We start from the raw sequence: 21610 nt of genomic DNA, 5'->3' as shown, positions 1-21610 counted from the left end.
TTAAACGGAATACAAACACACTATCGTGCACTGCAAGCGCTCAAACAGCCGACTGTCGATACCATTCTCGTATACTTGTTCACATCTAAACTCGACGGTGAAACTAAACTCAAATGGAAAGAACATACGCGAACCACAAATTTCCCAACAGTTGAAGAACTATTTGATTTTTTGAACGATCTATGCAAAGTTCTTGAACCGGTAGGATACACGTACAACACGTCAGCTAAAATCACATCTCCGGCATACAACACGCGTAGCAGAAACTCGCCTCCTATTAACAAAAGAATCCCAGGTCGCGAACTGCGTTCAAACATACAACAAACATTTGTAACGCAATCTCGTATAACATGCAACTTCTGTAGGGGATTACACTTTTCACAAAATTGTGAGAAATTCACATCACTATCTGTTTCGGAAAGATCGAATTTAGTCAAAGAAAAACGCCTTTGTTTCAATTGCCTATGACGGAACCATTCCGCTAACGAATGTCAAGCAACTACCTGTAAGCATTGTCATAAACGGTACCATTCATTGCTCCACATTGAGGCAAATAACTCTGATCATCCGGTTCAGACGAATTTTACATGTCTCGCTACTATGACTATGCCAAATGTTACTTTGTCCACTGCAATTGTCGATATTTTAGACAACCATGGAAAAGCGCACTCGTGTAGGATGCTATTAGATTCTTGTTCTCAAGCTCACTTTCTCAGTGAACGAATGTGTAATCGTTTAGGAATAAAATCACATAGAATCTCAATCCCTCTGAGTGGCACGAATCAAATGAAATCTCAAATTGATCGTGCTACAAATGCAACCATAAAATCGCGTCATAGTCACGACGAGGTCAAATTAACGTTTTTAATTGTAAAAGAAATATCGCAGCCAGTACCTTCAGAATCTTTAGATCGTAATAAGATTCAAATCCCAGCTGGTATCCGATTAGCAGATCCCAGTTTCGATCAATGTGCAGAAATCGATGGACTCGTTGGAGCTAAAATATTTTGGGATCTTATACATGCCGGTAAAATAATTTTAGCTGAAGAGGAAATAAAACTCCGTAAAACCGAATTAGGTTGGATAGTAACAGGAGAAATCATTGGAAAGGGACAATCTCGCAATACAATTTGCAATCTCACTTTGAGATCATTAAACGACGATATTCAAAAGTTTTGGAATATCGAAGAGTACCCCTCAACGAGAATGCTTTCTCCAGAGGAACGCGCGTGTGAACAGCATTGCGTCGCACACACTACACGTAACTCAACTGGACGATATATCGTCAAACTTCCATTTAAAGACACACATCACAACTTAGGCGATACGTATCAAATGGCATTAAAACGCTTTCTTTCATTGGAACGGTCTTTAAGTAAAGATAATAGTCAACAACGTCAATATCACGAATTTTTGCAAGAATACAAACGATTTGGTCATATGACACAAGTTTCAAACAACCAGAACGGTGGCTGTTAGCTCCCGCATCATCCAGTGATTAAAATGGATAGCATTACCACAAAAATACGGGTCGTATTTGATGCATCTGCGCGTTCATCCTCAGGCATTTCCTTAAACGATACACTTATGGTCGGTCCTACTATCCAAGACGAGTTGTTCTCTATTATAATGCGATTTAGAATACAGTCAACCCTCCTATAACGCGGTACTCTCAGAACGCGGTTTCCATATAACGCGGAGCTGAAAATGCGACAGCCCTCCTATAACGCGGTACTCTCAGAACGCAGTTTCCATATAACGCGAAGCTGAAAATGCGACAGCCCTCCTATAACACGATACTCTTACAGCGCGGTTTCCGTCAACAGCATCCCATAAGTTCCTTCCGCGTAGCCTAAGAATGTTTAGCCTATGTTTAGTTCGTTAGGGCCTATTTGAATTATAAGGGAACAGATGGCGCCAGTTTCATGTAGGTCCAGGCAGTCGGATCGCGACATAGTAACTAGATATGTTTATATAAAGATTATCTCCGGCTTATCTGATAGCCGTCTACGACATCGGTTTTAGTCTTCTCAGAGCTCTTTCACAGTGTACACGTTTTGTTGGTGACCAAGTCTTTCTAAAAATTTTTCTGCACCGTCCGTTCGTTCAGCTTTTTGCTGCTTAATTTGTGGTTTATAATTGGACAACATTACACAATACTGTAAGTAATATTCTTCATTTGTTCTAATATAATAATAATAAAGTAATTATTAACCCTAGATTTGCATCATGTCAAACACGAAAGAAACAAGGAAAGGGTTAAAAAGAAAGTTTATATCTCTTGAAGATAAAATCGAAATTCTAAATCGTTTAGAAGGTGGGGAAAATCTATCGTCGGTTGCAAAATCAACCAAGTTGAATGAATCTACAATTCGAACCCTAAAGAAAAATGCAGACAATATAAGGAAAACTGTGGCAGATGGCTGTCCGTTAGGTGCGAAACGTGTCACTCGCACACGAAATTCTAATATGGTTAAAATGGAACGGGCGTTAATGATCTGGTTGGAAGACTGTATAGCCAAAAAGATTCCTATCAGTGGAAATCTTATCAAGCAGAAAGCACTTAAAATCTATGAACATTTAAGGAATATTGGGCATTCTTCTGCAGAGCTAGAAAATCATTCGTTTGTCGCGAGTAAAGGGTGGTTTGAAAAACTAAAAAAAAGGTACTCATTACACAATATTAAGTTTCAAGGAGAACAGGCCTCAGCAGATGCTGAGGCTGCCGAGAATTATAAGCTGGAATTAGCTAGAATTATCAATGAAGGAGGCTATTCACCTCATCAGATTTTTAACGCCGATGAGACGGCATTATATTGGAAAAAACTACCATCTAGGACCTTCATTTTGAAAAATCAAAGGCGTGCTCAGGGGTTTAAACCTTCAAAAGAACGTGTCACCCTTCATATGTGCAGCAATCTATCAGGGAGCCTGATGATAAAACCTATGATAATAAATCGTTCTTCAACTCCCCGTGTTATGAAAAACATTAATAAGACCGAATTGCCTGTATTCTGGCGATCTAATAAGAAAGCTTGGATGACCCAAGATTTATTTAAGGATTGGTTTTATAATTGTTTTATCCCGGCAGTGGAAACCCATACGATGGAAAAAAATTTGTATTTCAAAGTTTTATTGGTTCTTGATAACGCTGGTTGCCACAACATACAACTGGATCATCCAAATGTAAAAATTGTCTTCCTTCCTCCTAACTGCACGTCATTAATACAACCTTTGGACCAAGGAGTCATTCAAACTTTAAAAATGTATTACACACGCCAAGTTTTCCAAACCATTTTCGACAGATTAGAAAGTAGTGAAAATAAAACCCTTACTCAAGTTTGGATGGAATTTTCTATTTTAGATTGTATTAGAACCGTGTCATCGGCTTGCGCGGAAATTAAACCATCAACGCTTAATGCGTGTTGGAAACCCCTTTTACCTGAAATGGTTCAAACAATACAAGATGATTCTACAATTTCACTCCCAGTTACAGAAATAGTAAACATTGCTTCTCGTTTAGGCGATGAAGAATTTACAACAAACCATCAGGATGTAAGAGAACTCGTACTCGGGGAAGAAACTTTAGATGAGGATGAACTGATGGATTTAATTGATGCACCCACCTCAAATCCATTGGTAAACGAAAATAAGGAAAACGAATGGGTGCCAAATGTCGATTTACAAGATGTGAAAAAAGGGCTAAATTTGGCTAAAGAATTAGAACTCCATTTCATTCAAACTGATCATTCAACGGTGCGTAGCGCAAAGTTTAAAAGAGAGTTAAGAAATTGCTTAGCTCCCTATAGAGAGGTTTTAGTGGAGTTAGAAAAAAAAGCTACAATCGAAAACCAATGTGAAGATGAGCCAAGTGAGGAAGACATTTTGCCTATTAAAAGAAGACGAGTTAGGCGACTCATATTATCTGACAGCGAGGATGAGTGTTGAAAGATTAAATTTTACAAAAGTCTTTCTTGTTTTTGTTGGAAAACAGTTTTTCAGTTTAGTTTTGGTATCATTTCTTTATATAAACTCTTCAATTCAATAAAAATAATTTATAATTTATCTTGTCCTTATTGGTCTCCATATAACGCGGTACGAATAATGTGATTTGTATTAATTCTGCGTTTCTTATAGCGCGGTTTCCATACAACGCGGTAGACGGTTTCCATAGAACGCGCTACGAATTAGCCTGGTTTGTACGGTTAAATCCGAGTTTCTTATAGCGCGGTTTCCATATAACGCGGTACGCACTCACCGCGTTATAGGAGGGTTGACTGTACATAAGTACGTATTAACTGCAGACATCACAAAAATGTACCGACAAATCGAACTACACCCTGATGACCGAAAATACCACAAAATTCTTTGGCGTGAAAACACAAATGATCCTATTCAAGTCTACCAATTAAATACAGTTACATACGGCACGGCATCAGCACCATACCTCGCGATTCGTACCTTGCAACAATTAGCTCAGGATGAAGGTCATAATTACTCAGTAGGCGCGAAAAGCATTTGTAAGGACTTTTATGTCGACGATTTGCTCGCCGGTGAGGAATCTATAGAAAAGGCCATAAAGTTACGGGACGAACTCATCGACTTGACCGCGAAAGGAGGGTTCGAACTTCGACAATGGGTCTCCAACGAACCCCGGCTAATAAACTCGCTTAAAAATCCGAACAACACCGACCATATAGCTTTAGATACTGCGGACTCAAAGAAAACCTTAGATTTATATTGGAAGCCTACAATGGATACATTAGGTTACTCATTGAAACAAACAATACCACCCGGAAAAGTAACAAAAAGGACGGTCCTTTCTAAAATCGCACAACTATTTGACCCGCTTGGTTTATTAGGTCCAATAATCGTACAAGCCAAGCTAATAATGCAGGACTTATGGAAATCCCAAATAGATTTGGACGAAGCCGTACCGATCGGCATTCACACCACATGGCTGGCCTTTCAGGCACAATTAAAAGAAATTCAACATATTCATATTCCTAGACGCGTGATAGCTGATAAATGTAAAACTTCACAATTGCATGGTTTTTGCGATGCTAGTGAACGAGCCTACGGAGCTTGTATATATCTCCGCAGTACAGATTCTTCACAGCATCATAGTACCCATTTACTTTGCTCCAAATCTCGTGTAGCTCCATTAAAAACACAAACATTACCAAGGTTAGAATTATGTGCTGCTATACTATTAATTAAGTTGTATAATATAGTCGTAAGATCTCTTAATATCACTTTCCAAAATATCACATTCTGGTCAGACTCTACGATAGTGCTTCATTGGATTAATACAGCTCCATACACACTTAAACCTTTCATTGCGAATCGGGTAACTGGAATCCAGCAAAGCAGTACGTATAAACAATGGCGCCATGTACCATCAGAACACAATGCCGCGGACTACTTGTCACGAGGAATAAATCCCGCTGAAATTAAGACTCATCCAAGTTGGTATCACGGCCCACACTGGTTATCTCAGTCAGAAGACACCTGGCCGTATAATGAAATACAGCCAATAGAGATTCCCGAAAAACGCAAAATAGTAGTTTTAAAAAACACAGTAGCTACAGAGTTTCAGTTGCTTGATAAATTCTCATCGTTCACGGTCCTCAAACGGATTGTCGCGTATTGCTTCAGATTCGCAAACAATACTCGGCACCAAGAAAAAACCACTGGCCCTCTCACTACAGACGAATTAACAAAAGCTACTGTTCGGATAATAGCACTCGTACAAAAAGCTGCATTTTCCGAGGAAACCAAAGAATTAAAAAAAACATCACCAGTTCGTAGCTGGCGGTAGATTATCACATGCAGAGTTACCATACGAAATAAAACACCCCGCAATTCTACCACAACAACATCACGTCACAAACTTAATTATTCGGGATGCACACATTAGACACGGGCATAGCGGAACGCAGAACACATTGAACGCGATAAGACAGTTATTTTGGCCAATTAACAGCAAAGTCGCGGTAAAATCTATCATTAGAAAATGCTATAACTTGCCATAAAATGGCACCCGCAACGCCACAGTATCCCATAGGACAACTTCCAAAACACAGAGTGACATTCACTCGACCATTTTTAATGACTGGCGTTGATTACTGTGGGCCATTTTATATAAAAGAAAAGAAACATCGCAATACTAAGAAAATCAAAACCTATGCAGCTATTTTCGTTTGCTTCAGCACTAAGGCTGTACACGTAGAACTTGTAAGCGATCTGACGTCTGAAGCTTTCCTCGCAGCACTAAAAAGGTTTTTTGCACGACGCGGGAAGTGTAGCGACATATACAGCGATAACGCAACGACATTCACGGGAGCAAACCGCGAATTAGAACAAATTCACACGCTATTAACCATCGAGAAAAATACTCAAATACACAATTACCTTGGAACCAATAGCATTCAATGGCACTTCATTCCGCCACGCGCACCAAATTTTGGTGGCTTATGGGAAGCTGCGGTAAAATCATTCAAACACCATCTTCTTCGCATAATGGGAAACACGCTATTCACGTATGAAGAGTTGTCTACGTGCTTGATAGAAATAGAGGCAATCCTGAACTCACGACCTTTAACCCCGTTATCCACAGATCCTAACGACCTTAATCCGTTAACACCTGGTCATTTCCTAATAGGTGACTCATTAACAAGCACCCCCGAGTGCGATCTTACCGTTTTGAAAGCAGGTCGACTATCATCGTGGCAGCATATACAGTAAATCAGACAACATTTTTCGAGCAGATGGTATACGGAATACCTCAATAAAGTAACGGTGCAGAAAAAATGGCATCATGAAACCACTACCAACATAAAAAAAGGCATGCTGGTTATTTTAAAAGAAGATAACACACCTCCACTTCACTGGCCCATGGGACGCATAGTCGCTACTCACCCAGGAGACGATGGAATCATTCGCGTCGTTACGGTAAAAACAATTCACGGTGAATACAAACGCAGTTTTAAAAAGATAGCTCCATTGCCAATCGAGTACCCAAACGACACGTAAACCCAATGGGAATTTCACTAGTATACGCTGTATATACGATATAACTGCCGCAAAACAAGACATAATCTGTACATACCACGCTTAGTCATAGAAGACATTCTAGTCAGATAATGTATTTAAAAAAATCAGATTATTTATCTATATAGTAGTAGCTAGTAATTAGTTAAATTTACTGTAAGATAAACACAAAAATCAAAAGAAGAAAAAACAGATACATGTATTATAATAGGATTAATGTTGGGTTAAGCAGTGTAACTTAATATTAGTTTTTTGAACGCGATCGTTCAAGAGGGGCCGGTTTGTTGAGCGTTAGATTGTAAAAAGCAATTTAGGCTTAGGAAACCGGAGGCGCGTTTATGACCAGTGCACCCTAGCAAAACAATACAGCGATCGAGGCACGCGGGCCCATTGTAACTCGTCATTACCTTTACTAGCGGTCAATGGTCATAACCTGGGATTTTTGGGACAGCTGGCGAACACGTGTTTCTTTCTCACCTGTAAATACCCCAATTACATCGGTTTCGCCAGTTAATGTCCAGGAATCCCAGGACACCCTTAGAAAAGGAGAAAAAATGACAATCCGTCTTTTTCTACCTTCGCACCAAATTTCGCCACACCCACACCAACAGACACGACCAATCACACTCAAACACACCCTCTCCAATACACACTGCATTCAATATATAAAGACAGAACTTAGACAGACAAAAAAAAAAAGAATTGACACAATAGCCAACACGGTCATATCACAGTATAAGAACTCGATATACTTTACATCTTGTAAAATAAAGAACTCATTAGTACAGCACATATATTCAATATTTCGTTATCTCTTCGATCCTCCGCTACGAGTATTAGTTTACGATCGTCACTTTGCGTCGCAACAAGCTTTACCTGCCATTATTGACCGATAATGACATTAGTCCAATTACTATTCGTCTCATTTGTTTCGTATTTTTCTTTTTTCATAGCTTAGAGTGTGGTAGACATATGGTAGTGAGAAAAACCACAGTTAAGGATAATGGAACAGAAAATATATTGCCAACTTTATATATCTACGTATGTTAAATACAAAATGTTATTTTCGAGAAATGAAAAAAGAATACATACAACATAAATCAATATAACGAATCCGTTGCACTAGAAAGAGGGAACGGGTTCATTTTCAGATGAATTCATACATATGGGTATATAATTCCATGCCAAGCAGATCACATTTGTACACGATGTTCAGGATTTTGGTCAAATTAAAATATAGTCCATGTGAAAATAGAAGGTGCTTAGGTTATAATTTTGTTGATTTTGAAATTGTTTAAAAGATGCCCACCCTGAAATTTTGCAATTATCACCGATTATTACGAAAACTAGCTTCACAAAAGAATATTTATCTGTGCAACTATTAAAGATACGAACTTGATCTTTATTTCATTTTACGTTCCACATAATTTGCCTACATTTACGTTTCATTCATTAATCTCTTTAAATAACAAACAGCTGTTAGAAATTCAAAGTATACGAACGACCGAGGTAGGCCATGTGCAGTTTGTCAGCGCGCTTCCCCCGTTATTCGAGGGAAAGTTGACCTGAGGCTAAAGTGCTTTAGGCAATAAAGAGGCCATGGCGACGTAGGCGTCCTTAGGGCTTACGAAAAGTCAAGAAGGACGCACGCACTCTTCTATTGCTGGTAGTCGAGATTACACGTACCTATCGGTTTGAGAATAAAACTTTGGTTATTGACACGCCCGTGAGTTTTATTGGATATTCCTATCCGATACTCCATCGCTTACAGAATCAGAAGTGGGATAACCGCGTGTAATCAGTGCACATTTTAAAACGATACGCGTGTACAACGTGCAGAAACAATAAGTGTTCAGTGCCGTGTACGGACAATTGAACGGCATCGTTGAACTATAAAGTGTGCATTTAGTGTTAAGACAAATAGTAATTATAAACTGTGAATTTAGTTTTAGTGGTTCTTTATATATTAATAGTAGTGTATGTACTTTATAAGATACTTTAAACTATCGTAATTAAGTGGGACTATTAAAATACAGCATGAGTCGAGCATCGTGCAGCCGTGATATTCCGGAATCTGACGGTAAGGATCACGACACTATAGAATCGCGGGTTGGACGATTGGAAAACCTCATCACGGAATTTTTACGTCAATCGCGATCTCGTGCGCGATCATATCGTCGATCGAGGTCACGCTCGCGCTCGCGAAGCCCAGGAGTGTGTTCGTCGCGCGCACGATCAAGATCACGCAGCCCGCGAAGACGCAACTCGCACTCGCGTAGGGTGACTGATGATAGTAATAAATTACCGAATCGTTCAGAACGGAGTGCGGAGAGTGTGAATGCTCATAGTACTGTATCACGAGCAAAATCACCCGTACATGCACGTCCCGGGGATGAAAATCTTATACCCGTGTATGACCCGACCAAGGAAGATATTTCCATAGAAAACTGGGTACGTCATGTAGATGATTTGGCATCGCGATTCTTTTGGAACGATGTGAGTGTCATGCGTCTTATTACAACGAGATTGCGAGGTCATGTCCGCCAGTGGTACGACACTCATATGCGTAGCGCGACTATATATGGGCGGAAACGAGAGTTTACCTCGTCGCTTAATTTCGACGGACAATGCCATTTTCAAAATTGCTTCGGGAAGCGGATTTGTATGAAGCAAAGCCGGGGCAGTCGCTTGGCGATTATTGCTTCCAAAAATTAAATTTAATACGACGGTTGGATATCAGCGTGTCTGAGGAGAAAATGATCGACATGGTGGTATTTGGAATACCGGATGAGACCATAGCCAGGACGGTAAGATCGGCCGAACACACCGAATCTAATTACCTGTACGCGTACATGTGTACCATGGGAATTATGCCTGAAAAAGAAGAGAAGAAGCCGAAGAACGAGCGGATGGTTCCTGCACCGAAAGCTATTGTTAGAGGGAAGGTGCCGATCATCACGTGCTTCAATTGCGGCAAAATGGGACACATAGCAAAAGAATGCAGGAAGCCGAAGATAGAATGCAATTTTTGCAAAAGACTTGGACATAGGCGGGAGGATTGTCCGCAGAAAGAGGTAAATGTATTGCAAGATTTTAAGAATATTTCGAACATGTGCCAAATCCATATTCGTATTTGTTCGAGATTCTGTAGAAGTTTCGACGGGGGAGAGGATGACGGTTCCCGTTCCACGGCGCGAGCGGATCGCGTCGTACCGCGTGCTGACGCGTGTCACACCATCTATGCGTAACAAGCCTAATCGGCTAACTGTCGATGGCTGACAGGTGTAATGGATTCGCGCGTGGTGTCGCGCACCGTCTTCCGCTCCCGAACCGCCATGCTTTTGCCGAATTGTGCGAACTTCCTTCTTCTCGTACGGGCTATCGAACTGGACGGACGCGTGTCTGCTCCTCGGTCGTGCCGTCGAATAAGCCACGCGTGCTTTAGCTACTCGTTTGTGCTGCCGAGTTGGCCACGCGTGTTCGTTTAACTTCTCGTTTGTGCTGGCGAGCAAGTTATACCACACTTCCTTCTTCTCGTACGGGCTATCGAACTGGACGGACGTGTGTCTCTCCTCCGTCGTGCCGTCGAATAAGCCACGCGTGCTTTAGCCACTCGTTTGTGCTGGCGAGTTGGCCACGCGTGTTCTTTTAACTTCTCGTTTGCGCGCAGGCTAGTACTAAGCCTTCACGAGGACACTGTGTTGTTAATCGGACGAACCGTAAAGGTAATAAAGCCCCGTCATGTAAGTGTGTACGAAAATTCAAACCTAACCTTACATCCTCGCTATTCATGACCACGTGTGCTCAATTCCGTTCCCGATCGGCACTTTAGCGAAGTGGGCTGCTACACTCCACCCACTTCTTGTAACGTTATTTTACTTGGCGATCTTTATTCGCAACAGTATTAATGGACATAAAGTAGCAAGCTTAGTAGATACTGGTAGTGCATGTACTGTAGTCCATTCATCTATTATAAAGAAATATTTTATTGAGACGAAGTTAGTAGAAGATACGATATTTAAAGGATTTGCTGGAAGATCAGTAATAATAAATCAGATAGCGCCAGTCACTGTAAAGATTCAAAATGTTATCGCGGACGTAAATTCTTTTATCGTTCCGGATGCATATATGGCATACGACGCGATACTTGGAAGAGATTTTCTTCAACAAGAACACGTTATAATGTTGAAACGAGGAAATCTACTAACGTTTAACGATACAAGAAATTACAAAAGACCGCGAGTAACTTCTGTAATGGATAATTACGTCATCGACGCGAATTTTAATTTAAATTTGGGAAAACTCGGAAAGAAGGAACGAGAATTATGCGTCGCGTTAATGGAGGAATTTCGGGATTGTATCTCATCATCGATGTAAGATCTCGGGAAAACAAATACTGTTTCAATGGAGATCAAGTGCCTTACGAACGAGCCGGTTGCGTATCACCCGTACCGTCTCGCGGAATCGGAAAAGAAGGTCGTACGCGATATAATAACGGATTTGTTGGATAACGGAATAATTGGAGAGTCTGAATCGCCATACGCTAGTCCAATTACGCTCGTAAAGAAGAAAACCGGCGATTGGAGGATGTGCGTGGACTACCGTAAATTGAACGCGATAACCATCAAAGATAAATATCCGTTGCCACTCATTGATGATCAAATCGACAAACTTGAAGGAAATCGGTATTTCACGGGTCTCGATTTAGCATCGGGTTATTATCAAGTTCCGGTCGCAGAAAATTCGATTGCAACAACAGCATTTATTACACCAGAGGGACATTACGAATTTTTGAGAATGCCTTTCGGTTTAACGAACGCGCCAGCTGTTTTTCACCGACTCATGCACAAAGTCCTTGGATCCTTGAAAGGGACAACAGCATTTCCTTACCTGGACGATATAATAATACCGTCAGGAACCGTCGAAGAAGGCATCGATAAATTACGAAAAGTTTTGGAGGCTCTCCGGACACATGGTTTAACGCTTAGGTTCGACAAATGTTCTTTTTTCAAGGAGAACATTGAATATTTGGGTCGAGAGATTAGTGAACAAGGAGTAAGACCGGGACAACAGAAAATAGACGCGGTCAGGGAAATGTTATCGCCTCAAAACGTAAAGCAGGTACGTCACTTCCTGGGATTGGCGAGTTACTTTAGGAAATTTATTAAAAACTTCGCCGCACGAGTAGAACCCTTAACACGTCTAACGCGAAAAAAAGTACAATGGCAATGGGGGTCAGATCAGAAAAATGCTTTTTGCCAAGTAAAAGAAAAATGAATAACTCGTCCAATTTTGCGCATTTTTGATCCTACGCGATCCACGGAATTACACACGGACGCGAGTTCCATAGGGGTTGGTGGAATGTTGTTACAACAACAAGAAGACGAAGAGATGGACCGATTGGACTTAACTGCATTAAGAGGAGATATAAGCAGGCACATTTCTGAAGAACAAAAAGCACAGAAAGAGCGGTATGACCGAACACGAAAAGAAGCTCGCAGGTATACCGCGGACGAGCTGGTATTGGTACAAATAACCAGTGAACCTGCGACAGGGAGTAGTCGGAAGTTGCTACCGAAATACAAAGGGCCATTCAGAATTCGAGCGGTGCTGCCGAATGACCGCTATGATATAGAAGATTTAAGGGAAGGTTCGAAACGATTACGAACAATCGTTGCGGCCGATAAGATAAAGCCGTGGATTTCAATCCAAGGGGATGACCATGAGAAATAATACGCGAAACACTTTTATATTGTTTTTATATGTAGTCTTTTCTTGTAATATAGGTTTAGAATATTGTACCATACGCGGCTGCTCAACTTAGTTGCCGAACTCTTCCGCGTATCTCAAACGTCGGGTTGTTGATGTTTGAGTGTATTGAAAAGTGGACTGTATAAATTTATTTATTAAACAATCAACTAGTGTGAACTATGGTTGTGAGTTACAGTATAACAAATTTGGTACAAGAATCTCTATGATTATCGGAGGTAATGTATTCTTGTTGACGGACAGTGTTGTTCTGCTTAGCAAACTAAGAAACGAAAAAGTCTCTCGGTGTACGTGGCGCTGGTGGTGTGTTGACGCGTAGGTGGGAAGCGCAGTGAATATATTCATTGGCTAATACAAGCTACAAGCCCTATGACTGGTGGAAAGTCCTTTTCTATTGTGCTCGACGGCAAGGTAACGTCGGTCCGCGCGGAGACCGGACTTCCGTCGCAGGTAATATTCGCCCACATGGCGAACACTCTTTGCCTGACTCGAGGCATAAAGGGTCATAAAGCAATTAAAGAAAGCCCGAATTTCGCAGTATGGAAATTAATGAAAAAGTCACGTAGCAAATCCTACTCTTGGTCTTAGCAGCTGCTAGAAAACCCCATAACGGTAAAATGACCATAACGGTATTTCTAAAAACTGTATACGCGACGCGACAAATATCAAGGTACATAGTAGGTAATATGGCAATCATACGTTAACTTGCTTTTAATTGAGTATGTTCACAGAAAGTAAAAGAGAAGCTGAAGGCATAAGACCAAGGCGAAAGAAAGAGTAGGAGAGAGAAAAATGGGCGTTTGCCCGACGACCGGGCAAATCCCATTGAGGAGGGGCAACGGTCTCCACACGAGACGAGGACGGCAGCAGCTGTCACCCACTGCGGTACCGACGGGAACTGCACCAGAGGAAGAAGGACGCAACGAGCGTCACGACGGTCATGATGTTTGCGTCAAAGATGCTGAGCATAGGTACAACGGTATCTTAGGCAATGACCACAGATAGGTGCAACGGCACCCTATCAAGGTCGACACCAAACCAGACGGACACAAAGTGTGTCTCAGGCAGGGCGGTGGCAAGTAAGAGATGCAAAGTGCATCTCCACAGATAAGGGATACGACGGTATCCGTAGTTGATCGTAAACGATACAACGGTATTGTGTTGCGACAACAAATAACCTCTTCAAAACAAAACTCAACTCTATTGTAAAGTCTGAGGACAGACCTGACGTCAGTATGGCCGAATGTTAGAAATTCAAAGTATACGAACGACCAAGGTAGGCCAAGTGCAGTTTGTCAGCGCGCTTCCCCCGTTATTCGAGGGAAAGTTGACCTGAGGCTAAAGTGCTTTAGGCAATAAAGAGGCCATGGCGACGTAGGCGTCCTTAGGGCTTACGAAAAGTCAAGAAGGACGCACTCTTGTATTGCTGGTAGTCGAGATTACACGTACCTATCGGTTTGAGAATAAAACTTTGGTTATTGACACGCCCGTGAGTTTTATTGGATGTTCCTATCCGATACTCCATCGCTTACACAGCAGATGATAAAAAGTATGATTTCATTTGTTACGTCTTTTTTATTTGCTATTATACGCAGTTTCCTGCGATGCATGCTGACCTACTTGTTTGGAGCTTCGTAGTACAAGCGTAGCGCGTAGCCACCGCTAGCGCGGGAACTCGACTGGCAAACTCGCGCTCTGATTGGTCGCAGTTTTTCGTTAATATCACGGTAACGAAGCCTCAGATTACATTGTTGCTAAGGAAAAAGTTGTTCCAATTCACCGTCCGAGTGCCCCATTTCCGGGTCGGAGGACATTTTTGGGACACCCTGTATATACACATTAATGCATTTGCAGATTAATTACAATTAAACATGGTAAAGCACATAACAGTAACATTATAAACTAATATATTGTTAAATACATAACATAATATATCTCAATGCAGTGCTTTAATACATTGATTATTAAGACGTACAGAAATATAATACAATTAATTCAGAAATTCAATAGGGAAAGTGTGTGTGTGTGTGTGTGTGGACATGCGGGGGTAGATATAAGAAAATAGAAACTGTAAGTGCGTAGGGTAAGCGTAGTTCTTAAGGAGCGAGTAAAGTAGGAGAAATTGTAACCCCTAGGGGAATCGATAAAGTTTATATAATTCAGAAATTCAGTATAACCTAATATGGCATAGAAACAAGTGTATACAGGTACAGGTAAATGCATAAAATGATATAATGCTATCTAACATTAAGAGATAAACTTAATGCAATCACTTTAATTAAAATATAACATAGTAAATGCAGCATGATCAATTCCATACACATTTGACAGAAATGAATTAGGAATCAAAAAACTGCTTATTGATCTACTAGCTTTTTTTCTTGCGGTTTCGCTCGGGTAGATTTCGGGATTTAATAAGATTATTTTCTTAACAAAATTTTTAAATTCAATTATAATTAAAGAAGTAAGCAGGACTTCTCCTTTTGTATATACATATATACAGATTAAACATTATTCACGTCCTGAGATTCATGGTATAATATTCCGAATAGGTGACTGACCGTACTTTAATGGTATCCAGTGCTCTTCTAATGACGATAAAAAATTCAAAACATTATTAACGAATAATTCGCGATACTTTATTTAACTGTGGTTAAAATAAAAAATCGCATTGCATAAATACATAAATAAGTAATTACATATACAATCAAATGTAAGATGTTTGCAGTCACTTTTCACAAGATATCACCAGCAACAAAATAATTTATAGTTTCTGTTGAGCGTTAAAAGTGTATAAAAGCAATTTAGGCTTAAGAAACCGGAGGCGCATCTATGACCAGTGCTCCCGATCAGAACAATACAGCGATCGAGGCACGCGGGCCCATTATAACTCTACTCTAACTTTACTAGTGGTCATCGGTCATAACCTGGGATTTTTGGGACAGCTGCTCACCACGTGTTTGTCACCTGCAAATACCATAATTATATCGGCCTCGACAGCTAATTTCCAGGAATCCCAGGACACCCTTAGAAAAGGAAGAAAAATGACAATCTGTCTCTTTCTACCAGCACGCCAAATTTCGCCACACCCACTCCAACAGCCACAACCAATCACACTCAAACACACCCTCTCCGATACTCACTGCATTCCATATAAAAAGACAGAACTCACACAGACCAGGGTTAGAACACATTCACAAGTCATTCACATCACTATAATATTATAACACGATATATTTTACATCTGGTAAAATAAAAACTCAGTACTACAGCACAAATATTCTATATTCGTTATCTCTTCGATCCTCCGCTCCGAGTATTAGTTTACTCTGAGAGCGCGACATATCCGAACGGTTGACTTTTTAACCGATCGTCACTTTGCGTCGCAACAGTTTCAAGGAATAAATTTTGTTTCAAACATCTAATACTATATCAGCATAGTAAAACAATGCACGAATGGCACCAAGTTCAATACTTAAAAGTAGTTTTTCATTATTTTCATGAATGCTTACAAGTTAGAATACTGCAAGAATACTAAGAATTTTTATACAAATGATGAGATATAAGTAAAATAAACAATTACTTTTACTTCAACGAAAAAGTAAAACTGTGATCAATTATCCCACCTGTTCCTTTATTGTTGCGAATGAAACTATGTACATAAGTAACACTGAAAATACTCCGATTTATGTCGGGTTTGGACTTATTTTCATCAGGCGAATCTTCTACATTTATTCATAACATTTTTAAGAAAGTACACTGAAAGGAGTAAAAGATAAAATTTTTATTCCTAGATGATTCGTTCTGTGTGTTAGATTGTATCTCGAGCGTCGGTCGTCGGCGGCTTATCTTATAAGGTATCAGATAACATCTTGCCTCGCCGAGGCCCGGCGTTCCTGCTTTTGACGGTAAATCGCCGCTTCGTCGCCAGCGTTTCTTACGCTGGCACTATGATGATTTCATCCGACTATCGAGCCGGTTCGAAACGGCTCGAGCTTTTCGTCTCAGGCTCGGCTCGGCTCAAACGGCTCGACTACCCATCACTACCTACCATCCCGCTCTACAGATTACAACGAGGCTTCCGGAGATCCAGCTTCCCTAATGTGAGGCAACCTCGCGAGCCCAGGCCTCGAGGTAAACCTCACCGTGTATGGCCTGCTTCAGAGAATTTTTTCCGATGTTTTGGTTGAAAATCCTAGTCATGAAAAATGAAAAAATCCAAAAAATGACAAAAAATACAAATTTCTTATTGAAGGATTAATAGTGATTGCATGTGTTCTGGAACACCGTGTTCCAGCAATTGGTTTATGGCATCGACGAGGCGAGCGAAGATTGCAAAGGCTTTGTCCTGCACATTTGGTCGCCAAATGTGCACGGTACGACATAATTTTATACTACCAGCAGTTTTTAATCACCCTCGCGCCAAATTAGTTAACGGTCCATGTCATAAACCAGGGCTTTCCGAAGGGTATCGGGACGCTGTTGTTCGCGCTTCGGCTCGCAGGGAGCTTCGCGTACGGTACCTGGAGGAAAGTCCCCAAGGTTGCCAAATTGTCGTCCACCTTAGCGGGCATTTTACATTTCCACCCCCACGAAGAGGTGCGCTGAGGGCGGACTGTGAGAGTGGGGGGCAAGGCGCTTCACCGAGGAGGCCTTCAGTCTTACAAACTGGTATCAGATTCAATCAGGACTCCAAGGGAGAAAGATCAATCTCATTTTGAACAGTCAGTGTGACTGATAGAACCAAACTGGTGCTTGTGTGTGTACAAGTCAGTCTTGGTTTCTTGAGCAGGGACAGCCCCTGAATATTCACGCGTCCAAGTTTTGTTATATATTAAATACAGTCCACTAGTTTTTGTTGAACCAAGTTTCCTCATTTACTGTCCGAGTTTGTGTAACCATTCGGTACGTTCTACATTCGGTGCATCTCCAACATTTGGAATCATTGCGGGCGCGAACAGCATGTATACAATTACAGTAACAACATATTGTCATAAGTATTGTCCTAAATTTTTTGCAGATTCTTTGGTATGGTATGCCGTAGTTTTAAAAATCGAAAACTAATTTTTTCGATGTTTTTTCACAAAAAAATTCTACATTAGTACGTTCCATTTTTTAATTTACTTTATTAAGTGAGTATATTATACGATTTTAAGTATTTCCGCAACCAGTAAAATAGTATATAAATTAAAGAAGTTAAATAAACTTAATTAAAACTGCGTTGCATCTGTATATATTGGGTTGTTCGGAAAGTAATTTCGTTTTTTTTTTTTGTGAAAATGAAAGACAATTTTCGTATAATGAACAAATATTTTATTAAATTATATATTGGCCATTCTGGTACAATACCTTTTGCCATCTTTCTGGTAGTAGCATGATTCCACGCTCATCAAATTTTTGGTCTTTGCTGGCAAAAAACTGATCGAGGTGGTTTTTGACCTCCTCATTTGAAGTGAAGGTTTTACCGTCTAAAAAATTTAGCAGTGACCGGAATAAATAATAATCCGAAGGTGCCAGATCTGGAGAATATGGTGGGTGTGGCATTGTATCCCATTCAAGCTGTAAAAGCTTTTGACGAGTGACCAAACATGTATGAGGTCTCGCATTATCTTGGTGGAACACTACACCTTTTCTGTTGATTAATTCTGGCCTTTTCTGTTGAAGTGCATCATTCAGTTTGTCCAGCTGATGACAGTAGACTTCCGAATTAATTGTTGTGTTATCCGGTAAAAGCTCAAAAAAAACGATTCCTTTAAAATCCCACCAAACAGACAGCATCACCTTTTTTTGATGGATATTGGCTTTGGAAATGCTTTTTGCCAGTTCATCTTTTTTGCTCCATGATCTCTTGCGTTTGACATTGTTATATACAACCCATTTTTCGTCCCCAGTAATGATGCGCTTCAAAAATGGATCATTTTCGTGACGTTTGAGAAGCGAATCACAGACGTCAACGCGACGACACAAATTTCTCTCCGTGAGAACATGGGGAACCCATATATCGAGCTTCGAGGTTAAACCCAGGCCTTTCAAGTGGTCATAAACAGTTGTATTTGATAAATTTAACCTCTCGGCGATCTCACGTGTTGTTATTCGCCGGTTTGCATCAACTAATCGTGTCTTTATCAGCTTCAACCGGCCTTCCAGAACGTGGTGCATCTTCGACATCAAAATTGCCGGATCGAAATTTTCCAAACCAGTTCTGGCACTGGCGTACTGTCAACACATCTTCTCCATACACATCGGTTAATTTCTTTCTGGCTTGAACAGCATTTTTACCTTTTCTATAGTAAAAAAGTAAAATATGACGAAAATGCTGCTTATTGCTCTCCATATTTAAAAGGGCACCAACCAAAAACTACTGCGTAGAATCAATTGGACTTTTTCACACACAAGCCTTGCTATATCAGCTCTCAAAACATATAATGATTATGCGGCTTAAGTGTGAAGTTGGGTGCAAAAAAATACAATTAATTCCTCTGTCGGGAAAAAACAAAATTACTTTCCGAACAACCCAATACAAAATATTGACATTACTCCTAAGAACGCCGTTGGTGTCCAACAACGGAATCGTAGGGAAATTTGTAGTCATGGTGAGGCCATGTACATACTTTATTTTTATTACATAAATTATCTATTTTTTAATTTCCAGCTAAATGACAGTGAATAGGAATATGATTGTTAAGGATTTAGGAATGATAGGTTAGTCATATTGTTAAGAATATTATGAGGACGCGATTTATGAGGCTTTTATGTATATTTTAGGTTGAAATATTCTTAAATAAATACTATTCTTTTGTCATTTAGTTACAAATTAAAAAAAAAAAAACGTACGTAATAAGAAACACTTACTACTTTATGCGGGTTGGAACTTACGTCCAAAAATTTCAAGTGAGTTGCGTAGTTTGACGCTTAGCCCCTCTACCCTATATCCTCTGTACAATGTCCTACACCAATGACGCTTCTAGAAGACCGGTATATATTTTATATAATTTTTGCACGCTACTAAATCGGAGAAACAGAGGAAAACCCGGCAATTCGAATTTTCCCTATTACTACCCTCTTGGTCGAGATAGAGGGTTCAAACTTGACAGGAACTGTTTTTTCTTGACAAGCTATCGAATAGTATAACGCTCGTTTAAATCGGCCTAAGGGCACTTATCCGGCCTTACTCTTTATTAATGGCAGTAATTTTTTTGCATCTATTTTGTGTAACTATTATATATTTTGCTTTCAAAAATTAGTAACTATATCCTTAAAATTAATAGGAATCAAAATGCAGATACGTTAATACACGGGTATTTAAGTATACGTGAAATACACATGAAACAGGGATCTCCACGAGTATTTACTCTACATCAGATATAACTTCAACACGCAGTGTAGAGATGATCTCGCGAAATCGATTTGGAATAAATCAATATATCAAAGTTTCCTGTTGGAATCTTGCTGCCGTTCATCCTCCATCAACAAGCTATGTACACATAATACACAATCACATAGGGGAATACTATCAAATTGAACGCCCTATTCATAAATACCTTTCAGGAAATTATCGACAGATATGCGTGCGAAAATTGAGATTTTCCAAAGTTATATATTCCAATAGAAAGTTTTATCCGTGCTTTCACTGGACGTGACGTAAGTTCAGAAGTAATTCCTTTACTAAAAATTGAAGATAAGGTGAAAAGCTATAAAGTAAAATTTAAAATTTGTGTAATAAGCTTCGATGTAAGTGTGTAAAAAAAATATTAAACGTTCTAGGGGCGTCATGTGATAAAGCACAAGTAATTTTGTTACGTGCAGTTATATTTAAAAAATAGTACTAAGAATTTTGGTAGAAAGTGAATTCTGAGCGTCCAAAATTACGAAAAGATACGAAACATTAATTTTTAATAGACTGTAATCGAACATTGTTATATTCTTTTTTAAGAATATGTACATGATTTTTCTATATAGAGATAATCTTTAGGCCTTTCAATTTCTGCTTTTGTACTTCTCTAGCACAAATCTGTGTAACATAGTGTTTATATGATATAAATAGCTTATAACTATATTCATTTAAAAATTAATTTTTACGGAGACATTACGTAAATATGCACATAATTTTTTTATCAAGTAATTCTTTAACATTCAGTATATTTATCACAAGACAAATATACACTGTTAAGTAAGATTCAAAAATGACTTATTATTTCTACATCTTTTCAAGTTAAGCCTCATAGAACATTGAAAAATTTGATATACAGAATGTTTCTCAGTATTTCTGCTGACGCTTAAATTAGTAAGTACATATCATGTTTTTCCCACTGGTCGATAAAATTACATAGATCAGCTTTGTTTGTAAAAAGAATTTGAATTTTGTTGAGCAACGAGTTGATATTCATAAAAAACTTTGCATACAAATTAGTTATACATGAAAAATGTTAATTAAATTTTAGAATTTGAAATTTAAATAGATATAGAATTGTATCGACATTGTAAATGATATTAATTAATATTAAACTATAAAATATTAAACTAGATTATTATTATAGATATTAAAACTAGGGCAGATAAATTTTCACTTAAAGGTGAGATTCAAGGTACATATACTGTCAATTTCGAAAATGACTCGAAATATTATGAACTGGTGTCATTGAGTCGGCCTTGTAAATAATTTCACTTAATTTCCGGGTAGCCTCTACACATATCCTGCTGTGTAATAAATTACCGGAAGTGATGCGCAGAAGACATATCCAATGGAACCTATCATTACCATTAACACTAGTGTGCATAAAAATTATCC

At 39.4% G+C, this 21610-nt stretch overlaps 4 protein-coding genes across 4 annotated transcripts; all 4 read left to right on the top strand.

Moving 5' to 3' along the window:
• The first annotated feature begins 600 nt into the window (after positions 1-600).
• Positions 601-1479, top strand: LOC107192367. The gene has a single exon (XM_015581593.1). The coding sequence runs from the start codon at positions 601-603 to the stop codon at positions 1477-1479; it is 879 nt and encodes a 292-aa protein (XP_015437079.1).
• A 750-nt stretch (positions 1480-2229) lies between these two features.
• Positions 2230-3948, top strand: LOC107192366 (tigger transposable element-derived protein 1-like). The gene has a single exon (XM_015581592.1). The coding sequence runs from the start codon at positions 2230-2232 to the stop codon at positions 3946-3948; it is 1719 nt and encodes a 572-aa protein (XP_015437078.1).
• Positions 3949-4315: 367 nt separating this feature from the next.
• LOC107192365 lies at positions 4316-5821 on the top strand. The gene has a single exon (XM_015581591.1). It carries the CDS (start codon positions 4316-4318, stop codon positions 5819-5821), a length of 1506 nt encoding a protein of 501 aa, XP_015437077.1.
• Positions 5822-6036: 215 nt separating this feature from the next.
• LOC107192363 lies at positions 6037-6747 on the top strand. Its single transcript, XM_015581590.1, has one exon. It carries the CDS (start codon positions 6037-6039, stop codon positions 6745-6747), a length of 711 nt encoding a protein of 236 aa, XP_015437076.1.
• Positions 6748-21610: the final 14863 nt, after the last annotated feature.

Source organism: Dufourea novaeangliae, unplaced genomic scaffold (genome assembly GCF_001272555.1).
Source record: "Dufourea novaeangliae isolate 0120121106 unplaced genomic scaffold, ASM127255v1 scaffold338, whole genome shotgun sequence".
NCBI classification, from domain to species: domain Eukaryota; kingdom Metazoa; phylum Arthropoda; class Insecta; order Hymenoptera; family Halictidae; genus Dufourea; species Dufourea novaeangliae.
The sequence above is the reverse complement of the archived record's forward strand: the minus strand, read 5'-3'. Positions and strand labels throughout refer to the sequence as shown.

Excerpts from the sequence above, each read along its gene's own strand:
- LOC107192367 (XM_015581593.1), top strand. The coding sequence starts at position 601 with ATGACTATGCCAAATGTTACTTTGTCCACTGCAATTGTCGATATTTTA.
- LOC107192366 (XM_015581592.1), top strand. The coding sequence starts at position 2,230 with ATGTCAAACACGAAAGAAACAAGGAAAGGGTTAAAAAGAAAGTTTATA.
- LOC107192365 (XM_015581591.1), top strand. The coding sequence starts at position 4,316 with ATGTACCGACAAATCGAACTACACCCTGATGACCGAAAATACCACAAA.
- LOC107192363 (XM_015581590.1), top strand. The coding sequence starts at position 6,037 with ATGGCACCCGCAACGCCACAGTATCCCATAGGACAACTTCCAAAACAC.